Genomic DNA, 12,500 nt, shown 5'->3' with positions numbered 1-12,500 from the left:
TGGCGCGCACACGCAACACGTTCCGCGGAAGCAAAAGTTGTAACCCAAAGGGTAAAAATATGACTTTGAATGATAGCGACAAAATGAGTAAGCTTTTCTTTCTCTTGCTCTTAAACAAAGGTTGAATTGCCATCACCCGGCTCAATTGAAAATGACCTGAAAGCCTTACTTCTAAAGTTACCTCTTTCTGGCTTGGATCCCTGTACAATATGGTTCACACGAAATGCGATATTAACGGGAACGTCTGCCAGCCAACATCAAAGGGTAAGAATTAAAAGAACTCGCATACGATCACCAGGGCCTCCAAAGGGCCTTTGCTGAACGTTTAGTGAACGCGCTCTACAAAGGGCTTGTGAGCTGTAGTATTTAGGCTTCCTCAAGGCGCTCGCAAACGAGGAAATATTTTTGCGTAAACATTGTTTCCCGAAATGTTTCCTTGGCGCGTAAACGAGGAAACGCTTGCTGATGAAGCAAAATGTTTCTGAACAAATTCAGAAACATTTTTGCTTCCGCAACAAATGTTTCCGCAACAGCGTTTCCTTGTTTGCGGGTGTCCTAACGTATGACAAACAGCCAATGAGCTATCCATAGTGAGACTTAATAGCCCACGAACTGCTCTGTGACGTCACTGTTTCAGTTGCCGAGAACAATTTGAGACCAGTTAACCGGTTACAATTAAAAAAATCGCGCGGCGCGTTAATCGTGTGTGTTGTTAGCGCTATTTTGCTGAATATTGTCGCTGCGATATCACAATGGTTTCCAATTTGCTCGAAACGTGCTACAAGCAAACATGTGTAATGTGTAAGCCTGACGTAACTTTTACCATTATCGTGTGCCCTTGCTCATCCTACCCATCAATCACTTGTGGCTTGGAATAAGTCTAAACAGGAGCTCATCAAGTGGAGCCACTATCTCCACACTAATTCTTTGAGTCAACCCTTTTCCGAGAAAATTTATTTTATGGCAACAGATATTTCCCCCGGAAAGTATCATATTTCCCTTTATGCTGAGATAGTCGCGTTTTGATTGGCTTTTACAACAGTGAGCGTGCTGAATCTCCCAAGGGAGATTGGCATTTACAACAGCGGGCGTGCTAAAGCTCCCAAGGGAGATTGGCATTTATAACAGTGGGCGTGCTAAAGCTATCAAGGGAGGCGTCCTATAAATAAATCGACTCGGGAAAAAGGATTGACTCGTTGTGAGATCGAGGCTCTCCTTGATGAGCTCCTCGTCTGGAAGTCCCATCCAAACTGTCTCTTCTTACGTGAAAAGAACGTTCCCTTGATGTCTGTATGTGTATTTTCACGGCTGGACTAGAACAAGCACGGAATTGAGGCATTGTTGTCCTCAGAGCCGCTTGAGTGAGTCGCCTTGGGAGGCTGAAAGTGAGGAGAGTGCGAGAGGGTCTGCAGACCAGACATCGTTGATCCTGCTATCTTTCGACCTGGTCGTTTGAAGGGCCTCCAAGCCATGCCTGTTTTTGTCCGAACGAGAGAATATGAAACTGACCTAATATGGATTGAAAGAGTTTTCATCTACATGATCGTTTTCCCATCCTTCCTGACATAACATCCTTGGTTAATTCTGCTTTTTCTCTTCCTCTCTCTCTTAACTCTAGCCTCTTTTTTGGAGTTTTAGTGGTGACAGTTTGTCGTTTGCACGCACTCTCAGCTCAATGCCAGCCGAGCAGGTGGAATTGTATTACCTCAAAGCTTTGACCAGACACTCAATGGTAAGCACACGAATGTGAGATTCCGTGGGTTGTCAAGGTCAAGTGTTAAAAGAGAGATTTAGCATCAAGTTTACGTCAGATCAGGTTCAGTGAAATTTTCGTTTTGTCAAAAAATCAAAGGAACTTTAGCTGATTGATTCCTTACCAGTTAGCTCCAGATATCGTGCAACTTCTCAAGAGGGAGTGAGAGAATTTTTATGATTTTATAACAAGCAGTAATCTGCCGTTTTCCGTGTCACGCAAACGGAGTTCTTTATTATTATTATAATAACGTCTGTCACAGACTGCACCCATCATTCAGGCTTGAACATTGTTTGAACTACATTTGTGACATGCACCTGTGCAGTGTTCTGTATCTGGAGCACCATCGGCTCGGCTAGATACGCTTGAGACCTTAAAAAGCGATCGTGTGGCTTCATAGTTCAGTTGGTAGAGCATTGCACCGGCATCGCCATTTGAAATTTTCATGTGTCTGTAAGAAACAATTGCTTAAATGGTGTGAGGATCATTTCTCTCTTTCGTTTATCAAGTTATATCGTCAAGCTTTCTAAGGGCGCTTTCCTTTTGTCAGAATTCGCCGGCCAGACCCGTCATTTTGCAAAGAAAATGCAACAATTTGAAGTAACACTTGCACGATAATCCCTCACATTCTTATGGAAAAGTATATATCATCCTCGAGGTTTGTTCATTTGAAGGCGTTGTAGAGTTAATCCTCCCAAATGCCCGGTCTGGCCGGTAAGTTCTGTCAAATGGAAAGCGCCCTTAGTCTTCAGATACCACACTGAAACTTCAACTTGAGGACAGCTTTATCTAGAAGGTACTTTCGCTGTAGGAATGACAATTAAATACACCCCCCACCCCCACCCCTATTAATTAATCTTTGAGGCAGTTGCCTTTATCATTCAAGGAACCCTTGTCCTGTACTTCAGTGTGTCTAGGTTTTATGGAAGGTCACGAATTGTATTATGTGTCGCAGGTTCCCAGTCACCGGTCTCTAATGGTGGAGAATGGAGTGCTGGATGTGATCTTTCGAGAAATTGAACACCGCTTTCACAGCTTGAGAATAAAACGAGAGGTTGGCATGTTGCTTGGTAATCTTGCCCTGGAGGAGAGTGCTCACGAGGGCATGGTCGAGCAAGGTAGATGAAGTGCTCTATTACATAGAAGACTTCTCGTTTGAGTCTTGAAAGTAAATACTCCATTTTGATTGTTACCTATTCTTAGGGATTTCAGCCAATGAAAAGTAAACCCAAAAGCAATCGCGACTTTCGCGCGCACATATTCCCGCGCTTTTAGCAAGTTATACGTGACTGCTTCGCATTCTGGTTGGTTGGTTCAACGCGCTCTTTGCGCCCGTTGCGATTCGTCTAGGTACGGTCTTACAAGACCCAAAGAAAACTACGGCTCTATATGGAAATAACATATCGACAGCGACCCGGAAAGAAAGCTTGCAAATTATTGTTAAGCTAACGAGGCGATTTCTCCTCGTTAGCTTGCTATAACCAGAGAAATCACGAATGTACTTAGTTTCGACAGAAGTGTAAAAGGCGTGGGTCCAAATTTCTGCAGGCTAATATTCACGGTCTGAAAATGACTGAGGAAAGGTGATTCCATGGGTATTGAGTCTGGAGAATGACAATAAACGACGTAGGTACGGTCCGCGCAGTGCTTCAATGTTCATTTACTCTTCCGGATATTAAAGGACCCACGTGCATTGTAACAGTAGGGAACAGGACTCGACGTTGTCCTCCGTAGAGCTAACCATCTTAAGGTAGCTACCACAAGAACCCAGCGAAAGGTAATAAAGTAATATGAACAAATGTGAATAAAATGTGAAAGTAAAACAAAGTGGAAGAAAGGTTTTCCGTTGGAACTTTAAAAGGTTTATCATAGTTGAGTTTGCGTTGCTATCGCTACAGATTAGCCAAGAAAATTAATTGCGATATTCTTAACAAATCATGAATTTAATTTTGTTTGCTTCGTTACGGTGAGTGCCTGTATGTTGCTTTTTACTTTCTTTTTGTTGTATTGCTTTCAGTTCAAATCTGTTCTCTAGGTACTTTTGAGGGATAATACGTACTGACAGATGTTTCCACTCTATTTTTTTTTTCAGGTTGCTTGCCACTGTTACGTTCATGGTTATACTCTGATGTAAGTAGCATAAGGATTCTGAGGAGACTCTGTAGCATGTTTTACGCCCACTTGATCGAAAAACCAACAGCGCTGCTAATACTGTAACCTTATTTGACCATAGCCTTAAGTCTGGCCTGTCATTATAAATACAAAGGGGGAATCCTTATAAAGAAATGAGAAGGGCGTACTTGATGTGGGTGTTGCGGAAGGCTAGCTCGCAACCCCGAAAAGAAGGATTTTCGAGAAATTTGTAGCACACAGACAATCTACGTTTAGCTCAAAGTATTATCTTAAAAAGTCAGAGGACAGGGTTTCGTTTTTACTGCATACCATATTCCCAACAATCGCTTTTTTTTTTACTGACGAGACATTGATATGATGTAACGACGGCCCTTCCATCTTGTGTTAGGATTTGGCGCTGTTTGGTCACGCGGTTCGAACGCTGGCCAATCTTGATCGGGACTTCTGTAAAGACGAGACTTACGAAGATGGTGTTTATCTTCTCCATCCCCAAGGTCGATACTCGTAAGTAGACCCTGCAGTATGTATTCAGAGGTCATTTCCGAGTTCAAGTGCAAGCTCTTTTTATGGCGGTGAATTTTTGTTGCACGTAAAGAGAACTAATTTCCATCACAGAAAAGTTATACAGTGAGATTCTCGTTGAAAAAGGATATTATCGACCCGGAAATGGTCTATTAACGTTCACTAAGTAGAGATAAAAAGGCCACAAATGCATTGAAAACATTAATTGCACGTTACGGATGTCCCAGGCTTGCCGCACAAATTGGGTTATTTCGGTTACATTCTCTTGCGTCTTGACTCGTAAAATCGCGCGAACCGGAAATAACACCTGCGGCAAAATTTTATCTTTATCTCGAAATTTGCTTAGTCGCCTATCTTGATTTTTTGCATGCACGTATCATTCACGATGGCACTTCAAATAAAAAATTTTCGGGGAAAGTTATCTAGTACTATTTTCTGTAAACAATAAAACGCCTTTTTCGATGTATCTTAAATTCTACAAGATAACTTTTTGTCATACTCTCTAAGGGAGATTTCCAACGAAGAAATAAACAAGGTAGGTCACCGACTAAGTTTTTCACATAAATTTCAAAAACTGAAATTTAGAGGGCCTTTTTGTGGATCCGGCGTGTTGCCTTGGTAACCGACATGACGTCATAAGTACCATTAAAGTATTACCCAAAAATAGATTTGCAACGATATTTATAGTTTGCCTACACTATGAAATATCCTTCTTTGGTATCTTTCATCGTTTCACACTCTTTTGAGCCTCCTTAAAAAGGAACCCTCTCGGTTTCAGTTCTCAAATTGATGCTGATGTTGTATTTGTTCATGGACTCCGTGGTGGCCCCTTCATGACTTGGAAACAACAGGAACAGAAAGCATCCAACAAAAATGGAACGGATTGCTGGCCCAAGGTACTGCATTTATTATTTTTTCGCGCTTTCCTCTGCTGTGTTGGTTTAAATGGTTTAAACTACTTCTTGTGGTAGGATAGTTTGAAATTTATTGTCTTGGTTATCCTTGCGTTGTGAACGCTTCAAGTAAACTTTAAGGTGGCTCTAACTAGTTTCAACACTTTGAAGAGACACTCTCTTCAGAAAGACTGGCACTACACACACTGTATCACGTAACAGCAATGTTATCGTGCCATATGAAACACCGATTATTGCTGAACAAGATGCAGTCATTATTTTGACGTAATAAGTTACCTTGGAAACGGGAAAGCCCAGCAAAAACACCCTATATTTTGGCTTTAATTGCTCATATCTCAAAAAACAAATTTGGTGACCCCCATTTTTTATTGCCGGAAAGTGATCAGAAGGCCAAGATGAAACTTTCTGCAATGTTTAAAAAAAATTGTACAGCAGAATTAGAGCCACCTTAACGAAATCACAGCTCTTATTTGGGGCCCATTCTTCCTGGGTCAAAAACAAAACAAAGCAAAGAAGTAAGTTCCCTGCGGAGGAGGCTAATAAGAGGAGAGGTAAAGTCATATTTCCATATCTAGGTTACATTATTCTCAATTTTATACTTAAAGACCTATTTAATTATACTATGCTATATATGAGAGACTTTATCTACGTTCCTTTTTGCACTTCTCTCGTTTTTGTCTTCTAGTCTTGGTTGGTACATGATATTCCAAACATCCGGGTTCTTATGGTAGAGTATGACACATCACTCACACACTGGGTAGCCCAGTGTCCTCAGCAACCAGAGACGTAAGTTATATCATTAAAAATGTTTGTCACTCCAAGTGTAGCCTTAGGACTAAGGTCACTATTTGCCCTCTGTCTACATTCACTGTTTTATTGTAATAACAACAATAATAACAACAACAACAACAACAACAACAACAATAATAATAATAATAATAATATCCACCCATGTAGTTCGAATGCATTGCTGTATATGCCAAAAAGTAAAGGAGGGTGGGGACTGCGCTCTGTTGAAATGGAGTACAAAGCCACGAAAATCAAGGTTGCAGTCAGACTCCATGGTAGCTAAGACCCGCACTGGGAATGGTACGGGAGTTTGAAGAGCAAGCGGCGAGGTCGGGGCGTAGGTCCATTTTTAAAGAAGGGGCAAAGTGCGCGGAGGAGTTTGGGTTGGAGTTGAATTTGGAACACGCGCAAAAGATCAAGAGCCGAGGAAGTGCGGAAGTGCCAAATCGAGAGGTTGGAGGATGAGGTCAGTAACCAACGATGGCAAGGGCGTCTAGTAACTACCAGGCTGGAGGATGAGAGTTTGAGTGCAGGCGGGTGTTTCTGGGGGCTCATAGAGTTGAAGAACTGCCCATCACACACAATCGCTGGACTCGTTGAGCTATACGAGCAGCTCTTACCATCGCGAGTATACACGAGTCGGAAGACCCACACAAGTGCGGAAGGTGAGGTGAGGTGCAGATTATGCGGCAAGGCCCCGGAGAACGTGGCTGATATCTTGTCAGGATGTAGTGCGTTGGCCCAGAGCAAGTATCTCTCTAGACACGACGCAGCGCTGAAGGTACTGTTTTACGAGCTGTTGTACGATGAGATACCAACCTGGTACACACCCGACAAGCCCAAGCTTGTGTATGAGTCAGAGAACGATACAGCTCATTGGGTTGTCCCTATATACGCCGATCAACTAGAGGTCAGATGCAGTGGGGTCCATGTACGTATTGTAAATCATAAGTGCAAGAGAGTGGTGACTCGGGAAATGAGTTGCCTGTGGGTTAACAATCGGAAAAAAAATACTAAGCGCCCTATCAAATTGATTGTCTATTAAATCTGCTTTTTAGTATTGAAAGATCAGAACTCCTGAAGAAAAATGTCAAGCCTGACAAAAAAATATTCCCGTTAGTCCTTGACTACAGTCCTATCCTCCCTGATATTCAGAAGATTATCCAAAAGCATGTTCATCTTTTAAGATCGTCACCCGAGCTATTAGAAATGTTTCCATCTAAATCGATTTTTCCAGCATATCGTCGTACTAAAAACCTCAAAGACATTTTGGCACCATCTAAATTTTGCGGGGATAGTGGAGTAAATCAGGCAGAGAGGGAAACGGGAGGGTGTTTAATTTTAAATGCTCTTCTAGATGTGATCTTTGTAAGAATTTTTAAATTCTAAATTCTAAATTGAAAAGCTTTTCCACAGGCCGAACCTATAAAATTAACCAAAACTTGTCTTGCTCTTCCAAAAATGTTGTTTACTTGGCCTCATGTAATAAATGCAATTTACAGTACGTAGGTTCTACTTCCACAGCATTCAAAGTACGCTTTCGCAATCACAAGTCGTATATGCTCACAAACAAAAAAACGTGCGAGCTTGCAGTCCATTTTAATTGTATCAAACACGAGACTTCTGAAATTAGTTTTATTGTTATTGAGAAAATTACCAGCCAGAGGGACGCAGCTCATATTCATAGATTGTTACTCACCAGAGAAGCCTACTGGACCGCACAGCTATGCACACTTAATCCTCACGGTCTTAACAAAAGACGCGAAGTCAGATCCAAAAATCGCGTACGCTATAATACTTAATTAGCGCATCACTATATACCGTGTAATTAAGGACAGCATAACTGTATCGTTCTTAAGCGATTATTATTTGTCTCCATAAATGAGATTAGTGTCTAACTGACTCCGAGCTTGGAAAAACTTTCATTGCTTACAGAAAGGATTTACTACAAGACACCGCTGGGTAAATACCACTCTGTCATTCATCTAAGTTCGCGGAATCCGTATCAAGAATAAATCTGTAACTATTTTCAAATTTCGAACAATATTCCATTAGATGAATAAACCAGTTTGAAACCAATGAGGGAATCCGTAAGCAATGCAATAAGGCAGCCTGCAAATGTACCTCAAGACTGTGTTCACATATCAAAGGTTGTCTTCTTCTACCCTGTGAGCAGAGTTTCCTTCGATCTTCCTAGACTTATCTAGGAAGATCGAAGGAGAGACTCTGCTCGCAGGGTAGTCTTCTTCTTGCTTTGGACTAAATATCGCTCATAATCCTTTTCATTCTCTCAAAAACACGGTATACACTTTAAAAGGGGCACTGACTTGCATATGAGTTGCAAAGAACAGAAATATATCTAATTCAATCGAAATTTAATCAAATCCAAAGCCTTTGTTTACACCAATTTTGACGGAAATACCAATTATTTCCAGAAATTGAATAAATTACCGTGACGTCACGGAACACGATTTGGGTCAAGTTTTCGTAGACGTTCCCTGCTCCCGTTTTTCTTTCGGGGGGAGGGTACGGCTACACGTAGGCTACTCAAAAGATGAAGTTTGGACAAAAATAAGTAACAAAAATTTGCGCAGAAAATTTATCTAATATGTTGTTTGCATTTGCTTTTCCGGCTGTAAATAACTTGGATGTTTCCGGAAAGCTACGAAGTCCTACTAAAATCGCATCGCACGGAGCAGTACAAGTTCCTAGCAGGGCCGTACGGTTTTTTCCGGCCCTTCTCCCCCTAATGTGTATGACCCTCATTCAGGGATTTTCCCAATAGTTTTACAGTGAAAGCGAGCGCTAGGTCGTGCGGGCCATATAATCAAAAAGCACAATATGGCGGCCGTTTACAGCGTACATCTTTAATAGACAGACTTTCGTATGACCTTGAAATAGTGTTCGCAGTTTGTTTCACGGACCAATGTTTGACAAGATTAAAACAAAGCTTCTCCTTATTACCGCCAAGGAAATTCGTAATATAGGAAGTAAACAGTTCGATTGCCCAATCACATTACTGCATTGCAAATGACGTCAAAGCGAAACTTTTCAGAATGTTCCATGGAGAGTAGCCTAGGAATGCAGACGTATTTCTAGCGGTCGTTTCTCTCACCCGAAAAATAGCGTCTGCGAACTCGAGCTGCAAAACGATTTCTGTGACGTAACTACTTTTGTTTTTTTTTTGGCCAATCACGTTGCATGAGAGAGGAGAGAGTCGGGTGATTTCCGCGCAATTCGTGTAATCGTTGTCAACCTTTGATACGAACAACTATGAGTGAAACACCAACGAATTAAGATTCTTTGACGGAAAAAATGTTTGTTTGCAAAGGAGAAGATAAATGTGTTTGGCAAGAGTGTTTTGGACATCTCCTCTTTGATACTTCGAGCCGAGTTATGTGGGCTATTTGGCGCACGAAATGCTCTTACCGACTGATACGACACAAGAATGCCGGACGTAAATTGGACGAGCTTGAGGAATAAACGAGCTTGAGGAATAAATTAAAAGACAATTTAACGGTGACATTATTCTTCGAGTTAAGAGATCGGCTAAGATTAAAGCAGTGCACTGGAGGTGAAGAAATGTCTGAGTTTTGGTGACGCATGCTCGAATGTTGTACCGTAGTAAAAGTATCCAGGAAAGCAACTAGTAAAATCGCCCCGAGCGCCGTTGTAAGTCCCGGGAATATGCATAAGCCCGATTGCGTTGAGGATTTTTAGCCCTTCACCGATCCTAGCGCTTGCTTTTGCACCACCAAGACCACAAAACATCGTTAAAGAAGACTTTGCAAGTTTCAGTGCCGGGAGTTAAATGATATGTATAAATATTAACATCAACACCGCTCCCTAAAGCGGAAACCCAAGGCGCTAACTTGAAGGCATTGTCTCTTCCAGAATCAGAGAAAAGGAGACCAAAGGACATCTTGCTGTAGAATATTCTAGTAAAACAATCCGAAAAGAATTGGTGATGGTAAATCACAATCACAATATTTTTTCTCAGAGGAGATTTATGAACCTAACTTCGATTGGCTAAGAATTTTACGTCACAGAAATCGTTTCGCAGCTCGAGTTCGCAGACGCTATTTTTCGGGGGAGACAAACGACCGCCGGAAATACGTCTGCGTTCGCGGGCAATATGGTTTGCATCCGCGTTCGCTAAGCCAATGAGAATTCGCGCTCGTTTGTATAGACCTTATTCACGATAGCCGCCATGTTGGAATTGCCTTTATCATGCAAATTAGCTACACACTTCTGAGGGAGCAAACAACACAAGTTCGAGAGGTTATAACGAACATCACACAGATGATTTGTTTCACGTTCATTGTATGTTTATCACCTAAGTAGTAAAATAGAATGATTACACAAGTTACTTCGATGTTTTTTTAGTTAAAAAATGAGCAGATAACTAAGTAGAAAGTCAAAATGTCGGAGGCAATCAAAAGGTATAAAATTATAAAAGTACTTAACTCTAAATTTTAAAAGGTACTTTTAGCAATGTAAATTCAATATTTCGGCGAGCCGATTTTCCGCAATTTGCCTTTATTCCAATGTTTGCCCCCGAGCATAACACATGGCTACTTTGCATGACAATTTGAAAACCAACATGGCGGCTGTCGTGAATAAGGGCTATTTGTTCGATAAGCCAATGAAATGTTTTGCATTTTTGTTTGCGTTCTGTTTTTACGTTTATTTTTTAAGGTCGTATGAATGTCACTGTAGTGGACATCCATGTTATGGTCAATTGACGCCTGTCAAAACAAGGTATCCGCTGACCAGTATCGCGTGACTATATCGCGGGCTCAAGTTTAGAACTCATCGAGGTCAGCTGGTTTTTTTTTAAGTTGACCGCTTACCATGTACTGGTTTTCGATTGGATCTTAGGCGCAAGCCAGGTTAACTTATTTTAAGACTAAATAACCCGGAAGCTCCGCTGTCACAGCACCGACTGTGTATTTCAAAGGCTTTTGTTTATTTTTAGGCGGTCGCTAATTTATCGAAGTGAAGAAATTAGACGCAAGTTACGAAAGGCTGGAGTTGGCAAAAGACCGGTGATTTGGGTGGTGCATTCAATGGGAGGTAAGATGGTCATGTAGTCGAGTAATGCGTTCGGAAACAGATTTTCGAGACCGGTGTTTGTTTTGCTGAATTATGACAGGGCACGATAACTGTGTCTCGGATGTTACTTAAATATTTTTTTTCCAGGTTTGCTGGTCAAGCAACTGCTGTTGGACGCCGAGAAAGACGAGGAATTTCAGTAAGCTAATTTGGTCTTTTCTTAAGTCCCGTATGCGCTCTCTTAACCAGGCACACAATGTGTTAAAACCCAACAGCTAGCTCTCTCTTGGTGGCTTCAAATTAATATGTTTCCTTAGTGATTTATTTGGATCTAAAATGAACACTGTCGCGCTACTTTCAATAACACTGAAAATGAAAATGGAAATGACGCTGTTTGATTGAAAGCAGTGGCGAAATAATGACAAAACTTATTTGAATGCAACTATATGGCTAGTTTCTTGGCAACCATCCAAATCAGAGTCCTTGGTAGGATTCGAACATACGATCCCCGTAATAGGGAGTTTAAGAAACGACGACGGCTACGGCAACGACAACGCCAAAAAGCAGTAATATTATTGGTTAAAAGAACCAAAATGATCGTGCTGCACGTGCGGCACGCATTTTTGAACAATTCCCTCCCGTACTCGTCAAAACTACTACGTGAAATGCCCAATTTTAAGGTTTTGACGACAACGTGGTCAAACTACAGTGAATCTTTTAGTCTCACTCTTTACTTCCAAATCCGTCCTTACCAATCCAGTTATAGGACACTTCGCTCATATTGAAGAATATAAACAAGATGGAATAATCATGAAGTAGTTAGAATAGCTCAAACTTAAATTTTGAAGTGACGTTTTCGTCGCCGTAGCCGTCGTGGTTTCTTAAACTCCCTAACATCGCTCGGATGCTCTGTATCCATTAAGCCACTACAACTCCTTTGAAGCTACTTCGGGTATCCAAGCTTTTATGACAGTGCCCCACTCAGTCTGGTCTGCTGATCCGTTTTTCTCGATCGACTTGACATTTTGAGAGAAGTGACAGAGGAAACGATTGAATATGGTGAAGGTGTTTAAAAGTGACTAAACGGACTCCTTTAAACAGCCATTTTGATGCCTGTACAGATTATTATATCATTTTGACGACGGACGGCTGAGATGTTTCAAAGGTGAAGGTTTTTTTTTAACGTTTTCGTGCTGTAACTCGCACAATACGGACCTTACGCAAGGATGACGATGACGGCTACGAGAATGTTGCCTAAAATTATTTCCCGTTACTGTAAAAAATTTGCGATTACTCCAAGTCGCTTGGTATGGAAAATGTGAGTCCAGAGTCCC

The 12,500-nt window shown here is 41.4% G+C and overlaps 1 protein-coding gene across 1 annotated transcript in view; it reads left to right on the top strand.

Moving 5' to 3' along the window:
* The window catches only part of LOC138006886 (protein SERAC1-like), a 30,177-nt gene that overhangs the window by 14,101 nt on the left and 3,576 nt on the right, over positions 1–12,500 (top strand). The window contains exons 7-15 of the mRNA XM_068853499.1: positions 121–264; positions 1,619–1,732; positions 2,709–2,871; positions 3,846–3,883; positions 4,275–4,390; positions 5,187–5,304; positions 6,008–6,108; positions 11,090–11,187; positions 11,314–11,365. Coding sequence (XP_068709600.1) covers positions 121–264; positions 1,619–1,732; positions 2,709–2,871; positions 3,846–3,883; positions 4,275–4,390; positions 5,187–5,304; positions 6,008–6,108; positions 11,090–11,187; positions 11,314–11,365 — 944 coding nt within the window. The remainder of the gene's footprint in view (positions 1–120; positions 265–1,618; positions 1,733–2,708; positions 2,872–3,845; positions 3,884–4,274; positions 4,391–5,186; positions 5,305–6,007; positions 6,109–11,089; positions 11,188–11,313; positions 11,366–12,500) is intronic.

Source organism: Montipora foliosa, chromosome 6, assembly GCF_036669935.1.
Source record: "Montipora foliosa isolate CH-2021 chromosome 6, ASM3666993v2, whole genome shotgun sequence".
Lineage (NCBI taxonomy): Eukaryota > Metazoa > Cnidaria > Anthozoa > Scleractinia > Acroporidae > Montipora > Montipora foliosa.
Note: the sequence above shows the minus strand (reverse complement) of the source record. Positions and strands in the feature narration are given on the sequence as shown.